Below are 25578 nucleotides of genomic sequence, written 5' to 3' on the forward strand. Positions count from 1 at the left end.
CTGTCAGTGTGAAATATCCATTGAGACTTCTAGCGCTTTAACATTTTGCACTTTATGTAGATATGTGTTCGTTAGTAAAGTTAATTACAAATGCAATTATTGCTGTACCATTTTATTCAGAATCTTTTTTATAATGTTAAAAAGTCACTTGAAGCAGAATGGACTTTCTGACCGGATGGTGTCAGAAAACACATATGTAACTGACTAAAATGGGGATTTTAACATCTCTTGACTTTATTAAGATTCAACAGATGCCTAATCAAATCAGGAGGTTTAATAACAGGCAGACTGTTGCACTGCTGAACTCCTCTTACAGTTAGGAAATATTTCAGCCATCAGTTAGCTTCATTACAGTTCAGCGGTGACCTGTGGTAACCTAGCACAGTATACAAATCTTAGATAGTGGACCAGACTGTTGGTGAGCACTGCAGGTTTCACAATGGTGGCCTCTAATTCTATTACCAGAAATATTTTAAATTAATAAACCACCATTGAGAAGATTGAAACCATTACTGCAAATGAAAGCAGGGAGGTAGAGGAGTGAACACAACTTGATTGTGGAAACATTACGTGGCATGATATTTGTGTGTGAAAAGCCAGCTTGCTCTGTATCAGGCCCCCCCAGCTGTTTTTGGACTACAACTCCCATAATCCCCAGCCACAGTGGCCAATAGCTAGGGATTATGGGAGTTGTAGGCCAACATCTGCAGGAGAGAGTTGAGCAGCCCTGCTGTATGCAGATAAGTGGCTTGCATGATTGTGGAGATCTGTTTGATCTTAAACCAAATTCTTGTAATTGTACCCCCCAAAATACAAGAATCTAAGCAAATTATTTTTGCGCACTGGCATAAAAACAAGACATTTCAACACATTCCTTAGGAAATTCTTTACTGATGGTCCTGTTTAGGTCCTAACAGTCCCTAACCAAGGGGGACAGGGCAGCGTTACTCTTCCTACAGTTTCTGTGATGTAGAAATGCCATATGAGAAACTACATTTCAGGACATGGGTGGAGTAAGAATGAGCAGGAAGTTGAAGGGAGCAGTAGCATAAAGTACAACTCTCTCGTTATCTGATGATAATGTCAGCACAAACTGATGTACCCTGACTTTGTAAATAAGTTTTTAGGCGGGGGGGGGGAGATTCTAGCAAGCAGCACTAGGATTGTTGTGCTCCACTTGTCTTTCATAGGATGTGGCTTTAATTAGGTAGCGCCGAGCCTCTTTATGCACCCTAGCAGCTGCCTATATCCATAGCCACATATATAGATCAGGGTATACATGCATATTCTAACTTTTCTCATTTTGTATCTTACAGGAATTGCATTAACATGCTGCTGTCAATAGGAATGTTAATGTTGTCTGCCACTCAGATTTACACCATTCTCACGGTTCAGCTGTTTGCTTTCTTAAACCTATTGCCTGTGGAAGCAGACATTTTAGCGGTAAGTATACATGTTTTACAACAACATGCTTACATGTTTTGTGAAGTAGAAATCTTTAAAAAAACACAAAAAAAACCCCTCCAGCCCTGCGAGTTTCTAGGGCCTTACAGAATATTGAGGGCATAGAGCTAAGAAAATACTAAGAATAACTCATTCCATGGTCTGATGAAGGGAAACTTCTGAGTTTGAGACGGAAGGACACATTGTTACCCACCCAGTCACAACAGTGCTAAACTCCTGAATGTCTCCATCGTTTTCTATGAACTGCTCTTGTTTCCACACTGGGGGTGGGGAAGCACCAAAGAAATTGCAAGTAGAGCAGTATGTGTGGATCTCTCTATTGTTGAGAGCCATTAGACATGGAATGTTAGGATGTCAGTTGGAAAAAAAGCACATGAAAACTGGAGGAGAGAAGGGAATTGGCCTGCGGAAGCCCCTAACAGCTTAAGGCAAGTATCCTGGAAGGAATGATTAGGGTTTGGGGAGGTATGTGTGCTGGGAACTTAAACTCTCCTCCTTGCACTAGGGATGTGCAGGACCGGTTTGATCGTGAAGTGGACTGCCACAAACTGGGCTGATTTGAATGGTTCCATCATGAACCGGTTTGAGCTGTTTTGTCAAACTGACCAGCCTAGCTGATTGGTTCGATGCAACCGGTTTGCATACCTGCAGTTCGGTTCGAATTTGGACCGAACAATGCCAAACAGTCCATGCACACCCCAAAAGACACCTTTTTCTTTTGCCACTTTCCAGAGCCATTCCTCCCTTTCCTCTTGCAGTATATAGTTTAGTGTGGCTGAGGATGATGGGAGTAGTAGTTCAACAGCTGCTGGAGAGCCAAGGTTGTCTGCCCCTACTCTAGCAGTATGTCACACAATAAGGGAAAGCCATGGGTAGGAGGGGAAGAAAGAAAACCATGTCTCTTTCCTCTCCCCACCCCCTCACTCAGATTCCACATGCACAGCCCACAAAGCCCGAACAATATAAGGCTTCTGTTCCAGGCTGGCATTCCTCTTTGCAGTTGGGGATGCACATCAGTATTTTTGTTGCAGGCCCTACTTGTTCCTTCTAATACTGAATTGGCATTTCTCTTTAAAATGTAAGGATTGCTCCCACCTCATTTACCAGCGGAACATGCAATCAGTTCTTCCCGTTTCCCTTTTCTAATAGCTTCTTGCAAAAGTGCTCCCCCCTCCCCACAGTGCAATTCCTTGCCCTTCCAGCAAGTTATCCATTCACTTTCTCCTATTGTTGCTTTGTGCTGAGGATTTAGCCTAGGTATCTGTTTTATAAAGAGTGAATCCCCCCCTCTCAGTGTTCTCTCTAATATTTTTTTCCATCTGTGTGTGGAATGAGTTTTGTTCTGGGTGGCAGTATCGAGGCAGTATGTGCACACGTGCATTCAGAGTGGGGCTTTCCTGATTCAGCCTGAGTGGGATCTAAAATTAACTGAGCGGACATTAAAAAAAACACCATGTGAGCACATGCACGCCTTACAGGGAATGCTCCCCCCTTTCTCCTTATTAAACAATAGTCCACCCACCCCATCTCATGCATTGTGTGCTCATGGTGAGGCTTCACTTCCTCAAGTGAATTAGATATTTAAGGTTCTTCTAAGTGGTCTCTGTCCATCACACAGATGGGCTTCTAAGCAGCGCCAGAAGCATCCAGAGCCTCACAAGCTAATCTTTCTTTCTTTTAGTATCTGCCTTATGATAGGTAGCTAGGCTCCATCCCTGTACACCTTGGTCACATGACCCTCACCCTCCTCCGTTCCTTTTTGTCCACCAAAAGAGAAACATCTTGAATTATCTCACAGGTTACTCTATTGGGGTTTATAATTTTTGGTTTATTCTTTCTGCCTTCTTAACATATTTCTCTCTTTATCATTTTGCGCTTTTCTTTTATTCGTGTTTAGTATTCCTTCTTAAATTCATCCCTCATTCTGAGGTGAATGCTGTGGTGATTTTATTCACTGCATGGCCTGCATCCTGGCCTTTAAACGTTGTTTGAAATGCAAATCTGCCTTTCCCTCTTCAGATGGGAATAGTTTGTGCTTATTCTGTCTGGGTGAAACCCACAATACTGTATCCTGCGCACACTGCCAGAAATTGTCAAGGCAGGCACGAAGAAACAGGCAGTCTCGGCTGCACCTTCTTTTATGGGAAAGAGCCTTATCAGCTGTTGTAATGGAGCTGTCAGGCAATGGTTCTACAGATGGCCAACCTGACCGGGCTGTGTTATCTGAGGTGGTTGCGCTGCCACTGGGAGGGCCTGGGACTCCTTTGGGGACTCCCTCTGCCTCCAATTTACCGGTGTCCTTAACAGTGCTACAGAAAGCCCCCACAGTGACTCCAGCGCCTAGTGCTGCCCCAACTACTTCCTCAACCCCGCAGGCTCCTCGATTGTTTCGGTGGGTCATAAAAAGCACAAGAAACAGAAGGATAAGACTGCAGCCAGCTCGGTACCGAGAACAAAGTTGAAACCAAGTGTTCAGAGTTGTGTGTCGGCGGCACCGGCAGCCATGCATGCGCAAGACGTGCCTGCCTCGAAACACTTGGAGCCATCCACGGAGCCTGCTAAACACAAGGCAAAGAAGAAACGCAGCAAACCCTGTCAGGACTGACAGGATTCGGAGCAGCGACAGCCCGCTGAGCCACTAAGAGTCTCTTCACACTCTGCGAACGGAGTAGTGACTGAAATGCAGATGGTGAAACCGATGACCCCTGGGCGGTCTAGAATGAGAGTTTCCTGCCGTGATGGCAATGCTCCTATAAGCGATGCAACTGCCTTCGAATCTGATCTGTCGGGGTCAGGGTGTTGGAAGTCTGCTTTCTCTGGTGAAGATAGTGGTCCTGATGGGTATGACCCAGCATTCTCCCCCCACATCACTCTATTAAATACTACCCAACATACAACTACGACTTGACAGATGAGAGTGATCCCAGAGGGTCTGAATACATGGGCCATTATTACTCCTCTTATAGAGTCTGGGATTATTGTAAGAGGGGCTATTGGGAGCGATCTATGACGCCCAGAAGGGATTATCGTTCAACCTCTGGTTCTCCCTATCGGCGTGGAGAGAGAGCGGCTGACCATTTCAGAAGGGGTCCCCCTCCTTACAAGAAACATCACTACCCCTCCGACGATGGCACGAATATAGTAGCCTCACGGGTTCACTTACACCCAAATCATCATAGCATGCCCACTGCTCGTTCTCAAGCAGCTCCGGCTACTCCCACTCAATGTAATGACACGTCTAGTATAGTACCAATCACAAGCAAAGGCACTGATCTCCCTTTACTTTCCACACAGCCTATAGGGAATGTTGTGAAGTCATCCTTGGATCTGGTCTGCCCGGTCCTACCCGAGGAGATTTTGGAATCATCAGACTCCTCTAGTGACTCTGAACCAGATTCTTCCACTTCCTCCTCAAGCGAGGATGCTCCTGACTTGAAGCATGCTCATCAGCAAGGAGCGACTGACCCTTCATCTCCTTCTGGAGACTACAAAGCATTTCCTTCTTATGTCTAAACTGGCGGGTGCCTTCGGTATCCAATCACAAGAAATACCTAAACCTTCAGCGAATCCATTGTTTGGCATTTTGGAGCCTGGTTTGTCTCAGTGTGTGGTGATTCCAATGAATCAGGCCCTCTTAGACATTGCTCAGAGTCATTGGGGAAAAACCGTCTTCTGTCCAGGCAGTTTCCAGAAAAGTAGAGAACTTGTATAAAATTTGAGCAGAATTTTCTTCTTTCTTGCTTAAACATTCTTCTTTCTTGCTTAAACATCCTGCATTGAACTCTATTATAGTAGAAGCAGCACAGACTAAGTCTAAAAATAAACTCCTCTCACCCCAGTGGATAGGGAAGGACGCAGGCTGGATGCTATGGGCAAGCGAGTGTATTCCAGTTCTGCGATGCAGTTGAAGATCGCAAACTACCAGGCCTGCATGTCCCGGTACAACCATCTGTTATGGGAAAAACTGTTGGGGCATCTAGAGTCCCTCCAACCACCACAGCGGGAGGCTGTCCTCTCCCTTCAGAAGGATGGTTACAAGCTGAGTAAGCAGCTCCTTCATACTTCCAAACATTTGACCGATTTGGCGGCCAGGTCTCTGACTACATCGATCTCCTTGCACCATCACACATGGCTTCGGTCCTCCGGCCTACATACTGAGGCAAGGACCAGAATTGAGGACCTTCCGTTTGATGGTTTGGCATTGTTTGGAACTCAAACGGATGAGATGATGGAACGTGTACAGAAGCTGCGAAAGACAGCAAGGTCCATGAGCTTCGTCCCTGCATCTTCGGCACCTAGAAATAATAGGTCCTTTCGTTCACGCTGCCCATACCAACACTGTCTGTCTACACCCAATACATATGATCAGTCCTTTCAGCAGCACCGTTACCCTCAGTACAGCCAGCAGTACAGAAAGCGACAGTACCAGACCATCAAGCCGAACCACCAGAAGTCCAAGCCTGTGCCCTTCCAGAAAAGGGCATGACTACCCCTTTCTCGGATCCCGACTGAAACTATTCCTGAACCGATGGGAAAGCGTAACTATGGATCCTTGGGTCCTCACCATCATCAGGCTGGGTTACGCAATAGAGTTCTTACAGCATCCTTCAGACTCAGGCATGGTGTCTACCCCTACAAACCCCATACTCGAAGAGGAGATATGTACCCTCCTTCGCAAGGGAGCAATCGAGCGTGTGTCAGTTCATCGGCTGGACGGCCACTTCTCCCGGTATTTTACTGTACCAAAGAAAGACGGAGGCCTAAGGCCTATTTTAGATCTTCGTCTTCTAAATACTTACATGCAGTACCATCGGTTCAGAATGCTTTCAATTTCAGACATTATGATTCTGTGTGAGCACTGCAAGATATTCCCCTCAGGGGATGAAGCCGCTCTGGGAAGAGCAGAAGGTTTCAAGTTCCCTCCCTGGCCTCTCCAAGATAGGGCTGAAAGAGATTCCTGCCTGCAACCTTGGAGAAGCCACTGCCAGTCTGTGAAGACAATACTGAGCTAGATAGACCAATGGTCTGACTCAGTATATGGCAATTTCCTATGTTCCTAAGGAATGTGGCTTGTGTCCATCGACCTCGAAGACGCCTACTGCCACATTTCCATCCTCCCGCAACACCAGAAATACCTTTGATTTCAAGTAGGAGAAGACATCTACCAATTCAAGGCCATGCCTTTTGGACTCTCCTCAGCACCAAGAGTGTATACAAAATGCATGGTGGTTGTCATAGGTTATCTGCAAGAAAGAAGGGTTCAGATATTTCCATACGTCGACGACTGGTTGCTGGAAGCCTGCTCGCCAGACCGCCTCTGCAAGGATCTCGATATGACTATACAGCTACTGACAGATCTGGGTCTATCAGTCAATTACAAGAAATCGCAACTACTCCCCACGCGATGCATCAGGTTCCTGGGGGTCATGTTAGACTCGGTGTCTGCGACAGCGTGTCTGCCGGAAGGCCGTATTCGGAATATTCAGCAGTTGGCATGCCACGTTTACAGTCAGGCTCTTCACCTGGCGAGGACACTGCAAAGAATGCTAGGTTTCATGGCCTCCATGACGGCTACTCTGCCGACAGCCAGGCTACATATGAGACCTCTGCAGCGATGGTTCCTCGATACCTTCATAGTGGCGAGAGACCACAATTCCAAATTGCTGCAGGTCCCGACTCAGATTCGCCATACTCTGAAATGGTGGATGACTGTACAGAATTTGAAACAATCAACTCCGTTCCACAAGCCATCTCCCCAAGCGCAAGTGACGACAGATGCTTCAGAAGACGGTTGGGGAGTGCATCTGAGAGACCTTCGCATAAATGGTCATTGGACCGAAGAAGAATCCAACCATCATATAAATTACTTAGAGCTCTTGGCCGTATACAAGGCCTTGAAAGGTTTTTTGCCAGAGGTACGAGGCTGTCATGTACAAGTCATAACAGACCATACAACAACCAAGGCCTACATTAACAGGCAAGGAGGGACGGGATCTCGTGCTCTTTTGACGCTAACGCTCGAACTCTGGCATTGGGCCCTAGAACACCACACGGTCCTTTCCTCCGTGCATGTCAAGGGACTGAACAATTCCTTGGCAGACTCTCTGAGCCATTTGAGTCACACATCTCACGAATGGCAATTGGATCCGGACGTGTTGCATACCATCTTCAGTCTCTGTGGCTCCCCAGTAGTTGACTTGTTCGCAAGCAAGGCCAATCACCACTGCCCTCTCTACCACTCCAGAGGAGGAAATGGGAAAGGTTCAAAGGGCGATGCATTTGCAACCAATTGGTCGGGGAAATTTCTATATCTGTTTCCTCCAATTCCCCTTCTGCCTCGGGTTCTCCAAAAGTTGTACCTGGACTTGGCAGACTGCATTCTGATAGCCCCTTGGTGGCTGCATCGACCGTGGTTCCCTTGTCTCCTGCACCTCTCGGGGAGCCGGTTCGTCCGACTGCCTCTCCAACCATCGCTTCTGTCAGTGCAGGATGGCCGGATTCTTCATCCCGACATTGAGATGTTACGTCTGACGGCGTGGAGAATCCAGCTGTCTGGTCATCTGAGTTGAAAGAGGTTTTGGCGGCCAGTAGAAAGCCATCTACAATGAGGTCTTATGCAGCAAAGTGGAGACGTTTTTCAGAGTCCGCGGCCTTGAGAAAGGTTTTCATGACCCAACCCACACAACACTTGCAGTAATTCTTGTGTATCTATTGGATTTAAAGAAGTCGGTGCTCTCTATGCCATCCGTCAGAGTACACTTGGCCACCATCTCAGCATTTCGGGAAGATGTTGTTCGTAAACCGTCCTTGTTCATATTAAAAGAGGTTAAACAGTTTTTAAAGGGTCTCGCCCAATTAACTGCTAACTGGGCAAAGAGGCACCTTTTACCGTGGTGATTCTCTTTATTTAGCAGGGGGAGAGTAACTGGCCCTATCCACCCCCAGCACAGTACTTCCAGTGACTGTTGCTGGTGTCTATCTTATGTTTCTTTTTAGAATGTGAGCCCTTTGGGGACAGGGTTCCATCTTATTTTTTTGTTATTTCTCTGTGTAAACTGCCCTGAGCCATTTTTGGAAGGGCGGTATAGAAATCGAATTAATAATAATAATAATTACACCCAGATATGCCCTCAATAGCTCCTCCCTGGGATTTACAAAGTGTGCTTACGGCACTTATTTGGTAAACAATTCGAACCATTAGCGACCTGTGATGTAAGGTTGCTGACTTTAAAAACTATTTTCCTTGTCGCAGTCACATCAGCCAGGAGGGTAGGAGAGCTGAGGGTCCTGCACTGTGACCCCCCCGTTCCTCTTGTTTCAAAGGGAGAAAGTGGTGTTTCGATTGGATGTTTCTTTTCTCCCTATTATCATCCTTTCATAGGTCCCAGCCTATCTTGTTGCCTGTATTTTTCCCCAGTCCCACCACTGCCTTAGAGCGTAAGTGGCACACACTAGATGTCAGGAGAGCTCTGGCCTTTTATATTGATAGAACTAAGGCTTTCAGGGCCTCCCTGTCCATGTTCGTAACTTATGGTGGGCCCCATAAGGGCCTTAGAGCTTCCTCACAGTCCATTTCCTCATGGATTGTGCAAACCATCAAGCTAGCGTACCAGGTAGTTGGACGGACTCCCCCAAGTTCGCTATGCGCTCATTCCACCAGAGCAGTAGCTACGTCCACAGCATTTGACAGGAGTCTCCCTTTGCAGTCGATCTGCCAGGCAGCTACGTGGGCATTGCCTTCAGCCTTCATAAAGCATTACGCCTTGGATGTTTAAGCTTGTAAGGATGCTTCTTTTGGGAAATCGGTTTTACAAGCTGTATTCAATTGACTGCTCCATTCCTTGTATTGCCAATGATTTCTGTATGGTTTCCCTGCTGCTTCTTTTGCTGTTAAGTTCAATAAAGTTGTGTTCTACGTTAGCCTTGTTTTCCTGGCTCTGTATGTTGTATTTGTGTAAAAAGCCTGGTGTCATGGGCTCTGCCCCTCCTCCATGGTTCTGGAGCTTGCTATGCGTCCATCTGTGTGATGGACAGAGACCACTTAGAAGAACTGCATGTTGCTTACCTGTAACTGTAATTCTTCTGGTGGTCATCTGTCCAGTCACACACCCACCCAACCTGCCCCTCGCAGAGCTGGATTTGGCGGACTCTGGAACTGAGGAGGAGGGTGAGGGTCATGTGACCAAGGTGTACAGGGGTGGAGCCTAGCTACCTATCATAAGGCAGACATTGAAAGAAAAGATTAGCTTGTAAGGTTCTGGATGCTTCTGGCGCTGCTTAGAAGCCCATCTGTGTGACTGGACAGATGACCTCCAGAAGAACTACAGTTATAGGTAAGCAACCTGCAGTTTAGATTGGCTCTCACTAACTTTCACAAATAGCTGGTAACTTCCTTCCCTGCAAAATGTTGAAAAGATGCATATATAACTTTAGTTTGGATTTTAAATTACTTTATTCATTCACTAAGGCCAGGGGCAGTGGAAAGACCAAAGATGAAAATCCTGTGTAGACTGCATAGTGCTAAGGGTTTCCTGCAATTCTAGTTTGTCAGCTCTGAACAGCAGTTTAAAAGAGCATTCTGCAATTACTGTTCTGATGTAAAATAAAAGTATACCAGCATCTCCAGGTAGGGCTGAGAAATAGGGATGTGCGGGACCCTGGGATTTACAAAGTGTGCTCACGGCACTTATGGGTAAACCATTCGAACCATTAGCGACCTGTGATGTAAGGTTGCTGACTTTAAAAACTATTTTCCTTGTCGCAATCACATCAGCCAGGAGGGTAGGAGAGCTGGTCCAAACTAGCTTGGCGCTGGCAGGGGTGAGGAGCGGCAAGCAGGGTCTTTACAAAGGCGGAGAGCAGGTCCTTACCTGCTCTCTGCTACCCCATGAAGCTTTCTGCTGGGGCAGCGTTCCTCCCAAGAGCCTGTGCACAGTGCCAGCATGCATGCACGGATGATGCCATGTGCATGCTAGCACCATGTGTGGGTTCTTGGGAGGAGCACTGCCCCAGCAGGAAGCTGCAGAGCAGGTAAGGACCTGCTCTCCACCTTTGTAAAGACCCTGCTTACCACTACCTCCCCCACCATGGCAGTCCCAAACAGGTTAGGACCTCTTCCAAACTGGTTGGACAATGAGCCTGTACAGGAACCTCAGTTCGTGCACATCTCTACTGAGAGAGACTTGTCTGACACCCTGGAGAGCTGCAGCCAGTTCGTACATCCCTAGTTATAGACAGTACTAAGCTAGATGGATTGTACTCAGTACGGTTGTCCCTTGCCTATTGCGGGTTTGCCAATCACAGATTTGAGTATCTGTGATTGGAAAATTGTCACCAACCGTGACCTGAGTATTTGTGGTTTGGCACCATTTTTTTGAATTTTGGGTGGTTTGGGGGGCCAATTTCTGCCATCGGGGTCATTTCTGGGGGGGGTTAGGGGGTCATTTCTGGAGGTCAGGGGATTTTTCACTTTTGTGGGGTATTCTGGGGCACTTTCCCTCTCTTGATTCCCCTAATCCCTTGTTTCCCATTAATGTCTATGTCTCGCCTACTGTGAATTCGCCAACCGTGAGGGTTTCCAGGAATGGAACCCTTGCGGTTGGCTAGGGACTCCTGTAGAAGGCAGCTATCTATATACTTATGAGCTTGGCCTTGGCCTTGCCTTTTTTAGGCTTTTGGGCAACATATGACACAATAGTTTCTCCTTCCTGAGGCCAGGGGAGAGTCTAGTGTAAGACTATGAAGCATGAATTTTGGGAATTCAAGAGTAAGTTTATTGATATTCTTTCCAGTTTTATGTGACTGGATTTATATGGTCTCTCTCCTTCTGTTTGGTACATAATATATGGCTTTGGATCTGACTCTTCCACATTCCTTTGGTGTTTAGTTTAATTTTGAAAATGCAACGCAGACATTTGATGACCTACCAGCGAGGTTCGGCTACCGACTGCCAGCAGAGGGCTTGAAGGTAAGAGCCTGTTGCAATTTGGAGCACTGAGTGAAAGACAAGAATGAATAAATATTTTAATTTGCAGGTTTGTGTACTTAATGTGCATCCTGGTCTTTGGTCCGTATTAGGATAGCCACTACTTCTCGGAGGCTCTGTGAATTTAACAGCTGAATGGCAGGCAATAATTCATCTGCAAGAAATGTATTCATTACTGTGCTTGAGAAACTATACATGTTGAGTTGCTGTTGAAGACATAGTGCTTGCATCAGAAAATTAAGCGGCATGCCTGGGAATAGCTTGCATGTAAAGGTAAAGTGTGCTGTGTCAAGTCAGTGTCGACTCCTGGCAATCACAGAGCCCTGTGGTTGTCTTTGGTAGAATACAGGAGGGGTTTACCATTGCCATCTCCCGTGCAGTATGAGATGATGCCTTTCAGCATCTTCCTATATCACTGCTGCCCGATATAGGTGTTTCCCCAAGTCTGGGAAACATACCAGCGGGGATTTGAACCAGCAACATCTGGCTTGCTAGTCAAGTCACTTCCCCACTGCTCCATTAGGTTGCTGACTGTGCTTTATTCCAAATATAGCATGTTCTTTTTGGGAGTAGGGAAGTAATTGAACCTAATGACCCGCACTTCATCCCCTCGTCTTCAGATTCAGTGGGCTGGAGAGGCGTGGTTTTTCCAGCTGCTGCTAAGACAGGTGGGAGGGTGTGATTTGCATCTGGCACCTTGCCACAGGCACCTGATGGTCTTGGACTGTCCCTGAGTAATTATGTTTATATTGGGGGGTTGTATAATAAGTCTTCTGGCAGCATCTAAAATTCGTTTTACTGTGACGCCTAGGGGCCCATTCACATGATCCGATTTCTGGAAATTCCATGCGTGTACTGGAGCGCAGGCCCATGTGTGTGACGCAGTGTTCTCATTGGTTATGTGCAGATATCAATATGTCAAATTCTCTGTCAAAAACAGAGTAGAAGGATTGTGGAAATTGGGCAGTATGTGCATATACCTGATGCAGTTGTTAGCCCTATTCAAATATTATGTTGTATGCACTTACTGAAGTCCATACACATGTGCATGTTTCTGAGTGAATGACTGTAATGTGTTCATTTAAAAAGTGAACCTTTGTACAGATATATACCTCAAATGCAGGATAAATATAGGAGGCGTTCTACCAGTGTCCCTCTAATCCCCCCCCCCCATCTCTGTGCAGAATGAGTTTTGTTCTGGGTGGCAGTATGAAGGCACTGTGTGCGCACATGCAGTCAGAGTGGGGCCTTCCTAATTCAGCCTGAGTGGGATCTAAAATTAACATCAGAAAACTTGTGAGCGTGTGCACGTGCCTTAGAGGGAACAGTGTGTACCGCTTTTGTGCTGAACATACTGTAGTGTGTGTTCTTCTTTTCTTTCTACTTCTGCAATCATGACACAACAGTTATAAATGTTGTTTGTTAGCAAATATATATATATAAATAGAGTTATAGGCTCAGAAATATGATTTGTTAGGTCCACAAATTATTGATCTCAATACGATCCATGAAGAATATGGATAAACATTGTCAGCTAATCTTTGTATCCCGGTGATCAGTAAACACAATCCAGCTTCTAATTCATTTGCATCTATATATTCATGTGTCAGTTTTGTTGTTAAGGCTAACCCCCAAACTTACTTGTGCCAGCCAAATGATGTTGGGATAGAAGAGGATTTCAAAAAAGGAGCAGTACAAAACCTAGCTGCAGTTAACCAAGTATGAGCGCCAAATCTCCCTCATCTTTCAAGTGACCAAACAATACCTCTTTTGGGGAATGAGTTAGGAAGGCTCTCCATATGAGCAGCGTGGAGAGCCTGCAGGGGTTTTGGGGGGGAGGGTGGGCTTAACCTGCTCTCCCCTCAAATGAGCAGGCAGCTCACGCTCCGCTCACCTCATTTGGGGGGGGAGCATTGCTGCTGGGAGCTTGGCTTGCTGCTGGGAGCCGCGCAGCTCCTATTGCAGCATACAACCCGCCAAAACTGGGCTGGGCTCCCTCAGCCCGGTTTTGGCGGGTTGTGAGAACAGCCGCAGGGTGTACCCTACTACTTACTTCAGTTCTTTGCAAAATGTCTACTCGAAATTTGATTATTAGGGAGCATATCCAGAAGATGAGAAAAATATCTGCTCTAATGCTGAGACATCTCTCCAACATTGACCAGTGCAAGACTTACCAAGAGTACAGGGGTTGGATTCCAACAGTGCTACAGCTTCAAATGACTTTGCTTGAGCGTCTCAGTCAAGTATATTTATCCCATAGCCATTTTTCCTGGGTTATTGGTTCACCGAATTCTCCCCCCCCCATCAGACCATAATCTGATCGCCCAGAGACGAAAGTTTGGGGCGGTGTAGAAATTTGATTAATGAATGAATGAATAACTTGATCTCTTTACCTCCAGATTTAATATCAGGTTTGGCACCACCAAACCATTAACTCTGTCTTGAAGGAGTCATATGATATTCTGTGAAAGTGTCATCTCAAGTAATCCTGTACTTAATATCCAGTAATTTCATTAAAGCATCTCTGATTTATAAGATCTATTCAGATATATTGGAGAGGTCCAGCTTGTCTGGTGGTGACTCAGGGCTTGGCCTCTTCCGTAACTGCCCTGAGACTCTGGAATAAACTCCCTGTTGAAAGAGCTTCCCCATCTCTGGTAGCTTTTAAAATAACTCTTAATGCATTTATTTAATCAAGCCTTTGACCAGCTGTAAGCTGGTCTTATTGTTGCTAGTGCTGTTTAAAATTATTTTAACTATTTTCATTACTTTTAACTGTGGTTTTATTGTTTATAAACCACCCAGAGACATCTGTTTTTGGCAGTATAAAAATGTAGTAAGTATTGGGGCAATTGTAATTTTAAGTGTGCCAATAGCCCTGATACCTCTGGTGACTTGATGGCGGAGGCAGAAACCCTGCAGGGTTTGTCATCTTCCTGAGTGTTCATGCTGTACAGTACTTTGCTCTGTATGTGCTACAGAAAGAGGAGTGGGTGGGGGACCTCTTTCTTAAGGGTTTCTCCTGTCTTTTTGAAAGCCTTCTTTAATGAATAACTTGGGTAACCTTCTTTGTTTGGTTCATGGCTGTGAGTCATTCTCTTAGATTTCTTTCAGCTGATGAGCAGCAGGTAAAACAAATGGAAGGAAACTTCCCTTTGCTCACTGCCTTCATTCTGCTAGACTCCAGATTCTTGGAAACGTGTTTTTGTTGGCCTTTGAGCAGAACGACGGTTTATAAAGCTGTCAGACTTTTTTCTTTTTTTTGCTATTTTTGTTTGTTTTTACTGGCTTGGATTCTGCTGAGGGAAAAGGCAACAGATTATACAAAGTACATCGTTTTGTCTTAACAATTTTGTGAAAGGTTTGGTGTGTTAAAAATATTAATAAACCAATTTTGCATATATGTTAATCTAAGAGGTCTTCCTCATACTTATAGGTACCTTTTTTTTGATAAATGACTCCCCCAGTTTCCCCAACACCCCAAGAAGTCATTGCTTCATCATTGTGAATGACCTCATGCCATCCTGTCTCTCATAGGACGCTCTTATGCTAAGATCTCTCACAGTTAAAGCTGTTAGGATTTCTTCTTCAGTATCAGTTTATGCTTTGCAGTCATATGTGGATCTGCTGCACTAGATTCCACATGTGGATCCAGCTCCTGTCCAGGGAGAAATCCAGCAGTGGGACGACACATGTTCTGTCTAGCTCCCGATGACGCAACTTGTTCTTAGCAGCTGTGAGTACAGCAGCATCTACACAGCCTTCTCCTGCCTTGTGGCTCTCTCAGTTCGGGTAGGAAATGGTGGGCAATGATGCAGGCTGTGATTCTGAACCCATTTTGTAGATCCTATTAAAGGCAGTACTACTTATTCTGTAAGTGTCTTGGACGGTGGCAAGCCGATCTGAAGTTCTGGTCCTCCATTAGCTGCTGGCAATGTCTACAGCTGGGTGGCCACTGGGATGAATGCAAAGATCGACTATCCAACCCTTCTCAAGTCCCAGTGCATAACAGTACTATTGGCATGGGCAGGCTGCAGTATGCTGTCCCTATATATCTGTAATGCCACATATTCTGAGAGAGTCTTGGCTTTGCTGGGCATTTGCCAAGATCTGCTTCCCCTGCCTGCTAATGTAATTGCAGCAAGCTGCAGCTGTCAGTGTCTCAAGGTTACATTTAATACATGATTCTCTCAAACACCAAACTGTGTAGCTATTAATGCAGTGAGGTGGATGCTAAACATTAGTCTTGGCAGAATTTTTAAACCTCCCTACTGAGGATCTTGTACAGAGTTTTTATAGCAATCTTTTGAAAAAGAAACGGTTACAAAATATAAGGTTTGTGGTAGAGAGCTTTAAAATGCAAGCCAGCTTGAGCTGCAAGATCTGATAAAAGCTGCATCCCATGACTTAACAGTCAGAGGAAATACAGTTTCAGTAATATTCTGTTTCTGTGTGCTTTTTTTTTTAAAAGCAACAAATATATTGGAATTGCAAGAAAACAATTGGGGGTAGTTTAGAGGGGAAAGGAGATTGTTGTGAGCTTCCCCAAGCAGTATTGCACTGAATATTAACTAGTTTAAATAATCAATAATAAGGGAGGAGATACCCCTGGGAAATACTCCAGCTTGACTTCAACAAGAGAGAGACAAACGGCTAAACTCATCAGAAGTGTGTGAAAAGTACAATTTCTTATTGCCAGTCTGTTCAGTATTGTAATTCAGGAAAGAAACAGATAGAAAAGTCTATTTGCATGCCGTGTGTAGACTGTTTTTGAAAAGAAATTGGGAATGGTAAGATGTTGGCCTTCTTGATAGTGTATTGGTTGGGTAGTACAATTTCATGTGCAATGGAGAAGTATGCATTGTTATAGGAATGTCTTTTCCCTTAGAGATATTGGGCAGATTTGGACATAACATGGAGCCCAGATTAAATCATGGCTGCATACAGAGTCCCAAGCCTTGGGAGCACACACCCCTTCCTGTGTGAGTCTGAAGAATGTTACTTCTGGCTCTCATTGGGAACAAACACGATTGCTCATTACGTCTGAACCAAGCAATCATGGTTTATTTTAGCTAGACTAGCCACCTAATGGTGCAGTGGGGAAGTAACTTGCCTAGTGACTAAGAAGTTGCCAGTTTGAATCCCTACTGGTGTCTATATCAGGCAGCAACGATATAGGAAGATACTGAAAGGCATAATCTTATACTGCGCGGGAAATGGCAATGGTAAATCCCTCCTGTATTCTACCAAAGAAAACCTTGAGACCGACTCAATGGCACAACTTTACTTTCTAGTATTTGAATTAGAGAGTGAATCTTGAGTTCAGATCATGGTTGATTTAGGAATCGGCTAGAATATGTGAGGATTACTCTGTTCAAACATTACAGTTGATCCTGGCTTGTTCCTAACCAGAATCTAAGGTAGAATTTTCTGACTCTTGTGTGGGCAGGGAAGAGGGGAGCATTTGCTTCCAAGGCCCAGGGATGTTGCACAAAACCAGGATTTAAACCTGGCTTTGCTTTGTGTCTAAACTAACCTGTTTTTATGTACCTGGGAGACCTCCCCCCCCCTTTCTTCAAATTTGGTTCTAGGTATCCATACAGCCTATGGTGAATACAAAATGCAGTGCTTGTATCCAAAGAAAACAAGGCATTACTAAATCCCATTGAAATCAGCAAAACAAGTTAGTCTATTAATCTCAGTGAGACTTCTCGTTACTGCCTTTTGATAAATACAAGCCAGTAATATAAAATAGTATATCTGTCACATCACAGTGCTTGCTTGTGGCACAAGTGCTCTGTCGCATACATGGAGCTCAGGATTTGCTTCAGTAGGGGAGATGGCTGTATGTCTGTCTATAGCCTTTCTGTGTCATACTTGCTATTTCCATTGAAGTGAATGGAGATGCTGAGCCATACAAGAGCGCCGTGTGTGAGTTAGAGTGCCCACAGGATTCTGGATTGTCCACAGGATTATGTAAGACTCTCTCTATCTTGCACACAATTTTTATAGATTTAGAGCAGGCCTGCACAACCTAAGGCCCAGGGGCTGGATCTGGCCTGCAGAGACTCTTTTGCTGGCCCGCAAGTAGGGACAGCAGCAGCCATGAAGAGCTCTTGATTTGTCCTGCCAATGCGTAGCAGCTCAGTGCAGTTGGGCGCTTGCGACCAGATGAGATGCATGTGGCACTGATGGCTCAATGAGTGAGTGAGGCAGTTGCTACTGCTTCAGCAGCAGCAGAAACAGTGAAGTACAGAGTGGACTGGAACAGTGCCAGCAGCAGCATCAGGTGGACACCAGGAGAGTGCACCCCGGAAAGGCAGAGGGCCATTCTTTTGGTCAGTTCCCTCTTCTCTGAAGGGTGCCATACTCTCTGGAAACTGCCTTACTCAGAAATGCATCTCATGGTTGACTCCCAAGGTAAGCATGCCTAGGATTGCAGCCTGATTTAGGGAGAGGAAAGGATTTGGCATTGGTTTGGGGTGGACATGCACTCCAGGTTGCCTACTGTCAGTGGGGCATCTAAGAGCGGGCAGACTCCCCCTGTCAGTAGGCAGAGATAGAACCTATTTCCTGGCCACTTTATTTAGTTAAAATTGTTGGTCTCTTGACGGGGGTGGGTGAAGGGAGCTCCACAAGTAAGCTTATAATTGCTTTCATCGCTATTGTTGCTAATTAATTTTAATGTAATAATACACTGAACATTGACCTTGGCCTCAGCACACCAAGTCATGGTTGGTTCCAAACCACCATCTGGGTATGTTTCAGAGCCAGACTTTATCACACTTTCAGAACTGTGAGACAATGTGATTAGTAAACAAGGCTAATTACATGTCAGGCTTCAGAGTGGTTCTGATTTGCTATTCCAGATGGACGGATCCGCAGTAGCAACCATCTTAATGCTTCCTTCCAAATTGCGACTCTAGGTTGAGTTCTTTAGTCTACACATGAACCTGTATAGAAGAGTGGAGCAAACACACCCTTTGTACTCTTTAAGTGCCCTGATAATATGGGCGGAAGCTTGATGACGTTTGTTTTGAGAAGTAGCTCATCCACATGCTCTTTTCTGGCATATTGCAACACACCTCAACAAATATCTGAACTGAACTGAGAATGCTTGAAAGGAGGAAGTCCCAAGGAATTAGGGGAACAAATGCGGGTTTAAAAAGTTTCCTTGGTTACAAAACACAAAATGGTTGAAAGACATGTTGTCCAGTACCTGTCATGCTTAAAAAGGGGATCCCTTTGAGGCCTGAAAAGCAAGGTAGACTATGTCTAAACAAAGTGAAGACTGCAGTAAGGGCCTCCGAGTTTGCCACAGACGAAAGCAGCGGAAAGCTTCATTAGTGCAATTCGGTCTTTAAAATACTGTGAAATTGGCAGGCTTCGTTCCAGCAAAGCACTTTAACATATGCTTCAACATTTAGCTCCAGCTTTTGTGAAGCTGTGGGTACATTTAAAATTAAAGGCACACTTAAGTGCTTTGCTGGGTTAATGCTCAGGTGAAATGGAGCTGGAAACATAACTCAGTTATGCTTGACAGGTTGTCATTACAAGTTACAATGGCTGACATCCAGAGCAGCCTGAGCCTACCAGTTGTGCGGCAGGATGATGGGGCCGCATGATGGAGAGCTTTCATAGCCGCATTCTGGCCACGCAGCCTCTGGCATGCTGGAGCAGGGCGGCGGAGGAAATTTCGACTGTCTGTTCTGCTTCCAGATGTGTCCTGGTGATGCAAAAATATGTCCTTGGCGGGGTCATGCAGCCCTCCGGGATGTGTTTTTGGGTGGCATAGGGCATATCTGGAGGCAGCACAGACGGCCAGAATGTACTCAAGGCTGCGTGGCCAGAGCAGCGTTACGGAAGTTCTCCACTGCATAGACACCTCTTCCTGCCACCCTATCTGCTGGTAAGCTCCTCTGGATGTCAGCCACTGTACTTGGGTGTCTGAAGGTTGTAGCTTGTGCTGAACTCAGGGGTGAGGGTGGCTTAGATCAGTGTTTCTCAACGTTTTTGGAGTCATGGACCAGTACATTCTTCATGTGCAGTTTCTCGGACCAGCAGTTAGTATAGGGTTCACCTCCCCCCTGCAACCCCAGGCCCCCCCAAACAATTTTGGGCCAGTAGGGGCCACCACCGGGAGCTCTCCGGAGCTCATTTCCAGGCAGCCCTCGTTGATGGATAGTGTTCATTTGAGGAAGCTAAATTAACGTTATCCAGCAACAAGGGCTGCCTGCCTAGAAATGAGCTCTGGAGGACTCGCCCAGGCTCCGTGGATCCCAGGCCCCGCCCCTCTACGTTTGAGGGACTGGTACCCAGCAGCTCATAGACCGGCACTGGTTCACAGACTGGTCATTGAGATACACTGGCTTAGATGACCTTTGGGTCTCTATTGCTAGGTGTTGTAAAGAGTGCTGGGTGCTGGAATATGTAGTCTTTTCTGATGCTGCAGCTGAAGGGGGGCAAGTTAGGGACCTTTTGGAACCAGTATGATCCCCAAAGTGAAGGAGCTTTGCTACTGTCAGCTTCATGAACATGGCTTTCAGTGGAGGACAATGGAAATACCAGAATCTCCTTGTACCACAAATATTCTCCTTCCTCCCCAAGGATACTGGAGAATCACCGTGAATTTTGCTAATACAACCATCCATAGCCATGTTACTGTTTCTTATTCCTGCTGTCCCCTCTTTAGGCAGGATTAGGCCAGTGAGGGATTATCCTCCTAGATAAGCAAAACGAACACCTATGGTTTACTGAGCCAAGGTCTTCCTCTTTTCAGCCTTGCACTAAGACAAGTATTGTCCACCAGAGGGCACTATAAGAACTGTTCTACAACACCGCTTGTAAATATTTTAGTAAAACAATAAGCTTTCAGAGGTGATGCATCATTACTGTGCTATATCTCACGTACAAGTGATGTTTAAAAGGATACCATAGGGCTTGTGACTCCTGTTTCCCCTTTCGCCCCCAGTCCCATCCATGATATGGGGAAACCATGGATTGCAACAGTGAATGCACATGTGCTTTCCCCTGCAAAGTGATTTACATTTTTGCCTTATGTTCAGGCCTCTGGGCCACCTTAAGTGGCGCAGTGGGGAAATGCTTGACTAACAAGCAGAAGGTTGTCGGTTCGAATCCCCGCTGGTACTGTATCCGGCAGCAGCGATATAGGAAGATGCTGAAAGGCATCATCTCATACTGTGTGGGAGGAGGCAATGGTGAACCCCTCCTGTATTCTACCAAAGAAAACTACAGGGCTCTGTGGGCTCCAGGAGTCAACATGAACTTGACGGCAAACTTTACTCATTTACTCAGGCCTCTAACTTGAACATTTTGTCTGGATACAGGTAAGTTAAAGATAAGTAGTGCTGTATCCTCAGAGCCCTGGCAGATTTGTGATGCAAGCATTCTGATCTGCTCATTATCTTAAACTGCCCTGCTTTCAACATGATCCAGAGATCTCCATGGTAGATAGTGCTTGTGATGGCAATTCATGTGATGAGTCTACAGTGGTGGCGCTAAATGTTCAAAAACAGTATTGCCACTCATCTTTTGAGAGATGCTGACTGCATTTATAACCCAGAAATAAGATGACAAATTCATGTGATGACTTTAAATCTGGAGCCACTACAATACAATATTAATCATATCAATGCAATGGTTGATATAATTGTATGGTGGGGGAAGGAAACATTTTTTGGAAGTGAGCTGCAATGCATTTGAAGAAGACTAAAGCACTGACATTTGAAACTAACTTTCTTCTCTATTGGGCTGAGGACTACTTAGTCTTGCCTAGGACTACTCTTTGTCTTGCCTAGACCCCTGCTAACTGGGCAAAGAGGCATCTTTTAATGTGGCGATTCTCTTTATTTAGTGGGGGGAGAGTAACTGGCCCTATCCACCCCCAGCACAGTACTTCCAGTGACTGTTGCTGGTGTCTATCTTATTTTTCTTTTAGACTGTGAGCCCTTTGGGGACAGGGTTCCATCTTATTTGTTTGTTATTTCTCTGTGTAAACCTCCCTGAGCCATTTTGGAAGGGCGGTCTAGAAATTGAATTAATAATAATAATAATGAAGAAGAAGAAATCTGTGTATTTTTTTTTTTTTTTTTAAAAAACCCTTCATGGTTCTTCAGCACAAGGCACTGGCTTAGTTTATTGGCCCAAGCATTTTTATTTTTTTTAAATGGCGTGAGCTGCTGACTAATCTGGAAGTCCTTCTGAGTAGGAGGGGAATTCTGTTGATAGCAGGGGATGGTTTTGTTTTTGTAATTAGGAATGTATTTAAGAATACAAACTTGTGAAATGGGAACATCTGAAGAAACTACTGTACATTTCTTAACAGCCATGTTAGTTTGCAGCAGCAGCACGGCGAAGAATACAATAGCACATTGGAAATTTACCAGTTTTCATGACACGAACTTTCATATATTTAGAAAAAGCACTAGAGAAAAAGATGCACGACTTTCCAATAACTAGATTAAAACCCAGTCTGCACATTCAGGGGAATTAGGTGACAGAATCTTGAGCTGGTAGTGTGGCTTATGCTACTTCAGATTGCAGGTATGGATGCCATTTCTCTGTTTCCTGACATAAGTTGCCTGCAAATTTAGCACATCAGGGAGGAGAAGTTCTAACCCAGCCTATTCCCAGCATGCTAGTTTTCTGCTTGAAGGGGGTGTGCGCATGCGTGCGTGTGCGCATACACACACACACACACACACACATATTTGTATAGGGACGTGTTCAATGCTGCATTTCCCCCACCTGCATTCTGATACAATACCATCTTTTCTACAACTGCACAACTCTGTCACCTCACTTCATCACATTCTGCTGGTTTTGTTGAACAGGCCTAAAGCAGGCCATATGTATACATTCATCTGTACTGTAAAGCAGGCCATATGTATATTGTTCATCTGTATCCCCAAAGCAGTTCAAAATATGCTAAGAAATATTTAAAATTCTCTCATGAGCTACAACCTACAAGAATGGTTACAGCTTGTTAGGGAATTTGAATACATGGGAATTGTAGCTTCTGCCATTTCTGCCATACTCTCTCTTGCTGATATTATGCCTCTGAAAATGTTTTCCAGGGTTATCTGATCAGTTCAAAACCCGAGAATGCCTGTGAGCCTATAACCCCTCCACCTCTGAAGGACAATTCATCCCATGAATTCATTGTATTGATCAGAAGACATGATTGCAACTTTGATACCAAGGTACGTAGCCTTTCATTTGTACAGGCTCCGAAATCTTCATGCTGCTGAAGTTTCAGAATTCTGTTCACATTTGTCTTAAAGAACTGTGCAAATCTGTTATATATCCACATTCTTTTTGAGAGTATCCATCCATTTCCACTATTTTGTTTATGGCAATTCATTTTGATATTCAACAGTCATATTGGTGGATTTCCCCACTCATTACTGTATATAAATATTCTTCAAGTTCTTTTTGGGTCCTAGATCATTTGCTTCTCCTCACTACTTGTGAACTTAGGCTCCCAAGAGTAACTTTAAACATATCTGAATTTCCTACCATATTTCCTGCTTTAAGATGATCTATTTGGATCTTCACTATGGTAAAGAATCCTCTCCAGTGGTTGTCAAAGATGACCTGGAGATACTTAACCTTCAGGAGAATCAGTCTTAGCACTATGACTGTCTGAACCTTGGTAGCTCCATTCTATGGAGAAGGGATGAAGTATTCAGGGAGGGGAATAATACAAATCAGTATTGGAATGGCTCATACTTCTTTGGAAGCTCATTTATATGGATATGCTAGGGATGTGATAGCACAAATAGGTCTGCACAGCAACTGCTAAAGCAGGCCCGCTCAACTTAGGCCCCCCAGATGTTTTTAGACTACAGTTCCCATAATCCTCAGCCACAGTGGCCAATAGCCAGGGATTATGGGAGTTGTAGGCCAACATCTGCAGGAGGGCCCAAGTTGAGCAGCCCTGTAAAGTGTTGCCTTCAAAATGGCAAACGAGGTACATACTATTGGTTCTACTCTGCTTGCTGTTGGTGTGTCCTGAATTTCCATTGTAGCTCCTTTTTACCACTTTCTTGCTCATTTCAGACATATGAAATAATTTCAGACTTATAAAATATAAAATAAAATAAAAAATAAAATGAAATGAATGAATGAATGCCATTGTTTCCAAACTTCCACTGCAGCTGGGATAGAGCGATGTGTGCAGTCATCATACAGGATCACCTCACTATCTGTGGACTAGCCATCCACAGTTTCATGTATCCATGGTCAAGGAGGCCAAGGAGTGTGTTCTTGAAGCTTAGACTTCTCGCAGAACCAAGATTGACTGTGTTTCTGCATGGCCATGCTTGTTCAGGGCTCTATACTAGACTTAAAGAGGAAGTTGCTGTTTAAGCTTGCAAGACCAACAAAGGCCATGTATTTAGCCTCCATAATTCCCAATGGCCGAGTTTTATTTTTAAAGTTACACTTCACTGTCTTCTTTCATCCCTTATTCTAGTCCTTTTACTGCTAGTTGTGAAGGATAATTGTAATACACATGCCCCTTTTTGAAGTGAAGTTGAGATATGCACTGTACTAAATCCTAAGCTTATGGGAAGTAGATTTAATAATAGGTTGTCAGAAGATTTGAAGGCTTAGTACAAACAATTTGAAATTCATAAACAATATTTTGGCAGTGGTGGCTGAAATCTCTAATTGCACAATGACTGAGTTTGAAATGGTGGTCCTGGTATTATCTATAGCTCCCCCCCCACCTTTTTTTAAAGCTTTCTTTTTATTTCCAGATAGATGGCAGGTTTCTTTTGTGCTATTTTTTCATTTAGTCTGTCTGTCTTTATTTATTTGATTGACTGATTTGTATACCGCCCTTCCAGAAAAGGCTCCAGTTTTTTTACTCCTCTTTATTTTTCTGTTCTGAGAAAATATTGAAACTTTTGGGGACTGTGCAGAAGTTTTCTAACTGCAGCCTTCCCTGAATAGATTTCTGTGCTTCTTTACAGTGAGGGCCAATGGAGAAATATTTTTGTCTTGGCTATTTTATAAAATATCTGTACTAGTCAGCTTTGCTCTAACTGTACTGATATGTGGTACCGTCGAGCAAATGCAGAATTACCTGGATTGTGAAATCAATTAACAGAAATTGTATTACACTCGTGCAAACACGTTGCATGAGTGCAGTGACAAGGTACAAGATAGTTCCGTGAGATTGTGTTCTGGGCTAGTGTTGCATCAGTGCAACACTTCACACTTCCTGTTTCACGATTTTCGTTCTGCAAGCTCTCTGGTGGTGGTACAAGTTGCTGAACATCCTACAGCTCTGTGTAACTGAGCTTGAGTGTTGCTGTTTTTTAAGCTGTCGAAGTTGAGTAGTTTTTGTTGCTGTTGAGGACTGTTAGGCTATGCAGAGGTATGCAACCTGGACTCTCCAGTTGTTGAACTACAACTCCCATCATCCCCACTCACAATCTATTGTGGCTGGGAATGATGGGAGTTCCCTTGGAGCCGGGAGGTGGTGTGGTCCCCCTCGGATATTTTTGTATAGGCTCAACAGCCCTAGGAAAAGGGGCCCGCAACTAGATGGTTTGGAATAAAGCCCTGTTAATGTTCAGAGAGAGAGCTAATTTTCCTTGCGAAACATCTAAATGTTCAACATCTCTGTTCTGAGCTGATGTCTGAAAGCTTATGTTATGACCAGAGTGTTAAGCCCTATTCACGTTATATTCATCACGTGTACAATCTGTCTATAGAGATATTCACAAATTTGATACAAATTCGTTAGGTGGTTCACCCTCAAATGTTCATACATCTGCCATCTTGGATCAGGGTGGATGACATCATTGCAAACCACGCCCTTGAGCCATCCCTATGTGTCGCTACACCTGTTCCAAATTTGTTTCAAATCAGTTAAAGGTAAAGTGTGCTGTCGAGTCAATGTCGGCGCCTGGTGACCACAGAGCCCTGTGGTTGTCTTTGGTAGAATACAGGAGGGGTTTGCCATTGCCATCTTCTGTGCAGTATGAGATGATGCCTTCCAGCATCTTCCTATATCGCTGCTGCCTGATATAGGTGTTTCCCATAGTCTAGGAAACATACCAGCGGGGCTTCAGCAACCTCTGGCTTGCAAATCAAGT

The 25578-nt window shown here is 44.7% G+C and overlaps 1 protein-coding gene across 3 annotated transcripts in view; it reads left to right on the forward strand.

The window, feature by feature from the left end:
• The window catches only part of RNF13 (ring finger protein 13), a 103696-nt gene that overhangs the window by 19688 nt on the left and 58430 nt on the right, over positions 1 to 25578 (forward strand). For 2 of the 3 annotated variants that reach the window (XM_053308201.1, XM_053308202.1), the window contains 3 exons: positions 1317 to 1443; positions 11351 to 11431; positions 22546 to 22671. In XM_053308201.1, the coding sequence (XP_053164176.1) occupies positions 1330 to 1443; positions 11351 to 11431; positions 22546 to 22671 (321 nt within the window). In that variant the 5' untranslated portion in view covers positions 1317 to 1329. Of the gene's footprint in view, positions 1 to 1316; positions 1444 to 11350; positions 11432 to 22545; positions 22672 to 25578 lie in introns of those variants that run through there. The other variant, XM_053308203.1, reaches the window with a different exon arrangement.

The sequence above is a fragment of the Hemicordylus capensis genome, chromosome 3 (genome assembly GCF_027244095.1).
Source record: "Hemicordylus capensis ecotype Gifberg chromosome 3, rHemCap1.1.pri, whole genome shotgun sequence".
NCBI classification, from domain to species: Eukaryota; Metazoa; Chordata; class Lepidosauria; order Squamata; family Cordylidae; genus Hemicordylus; species Hemicordylus capensis.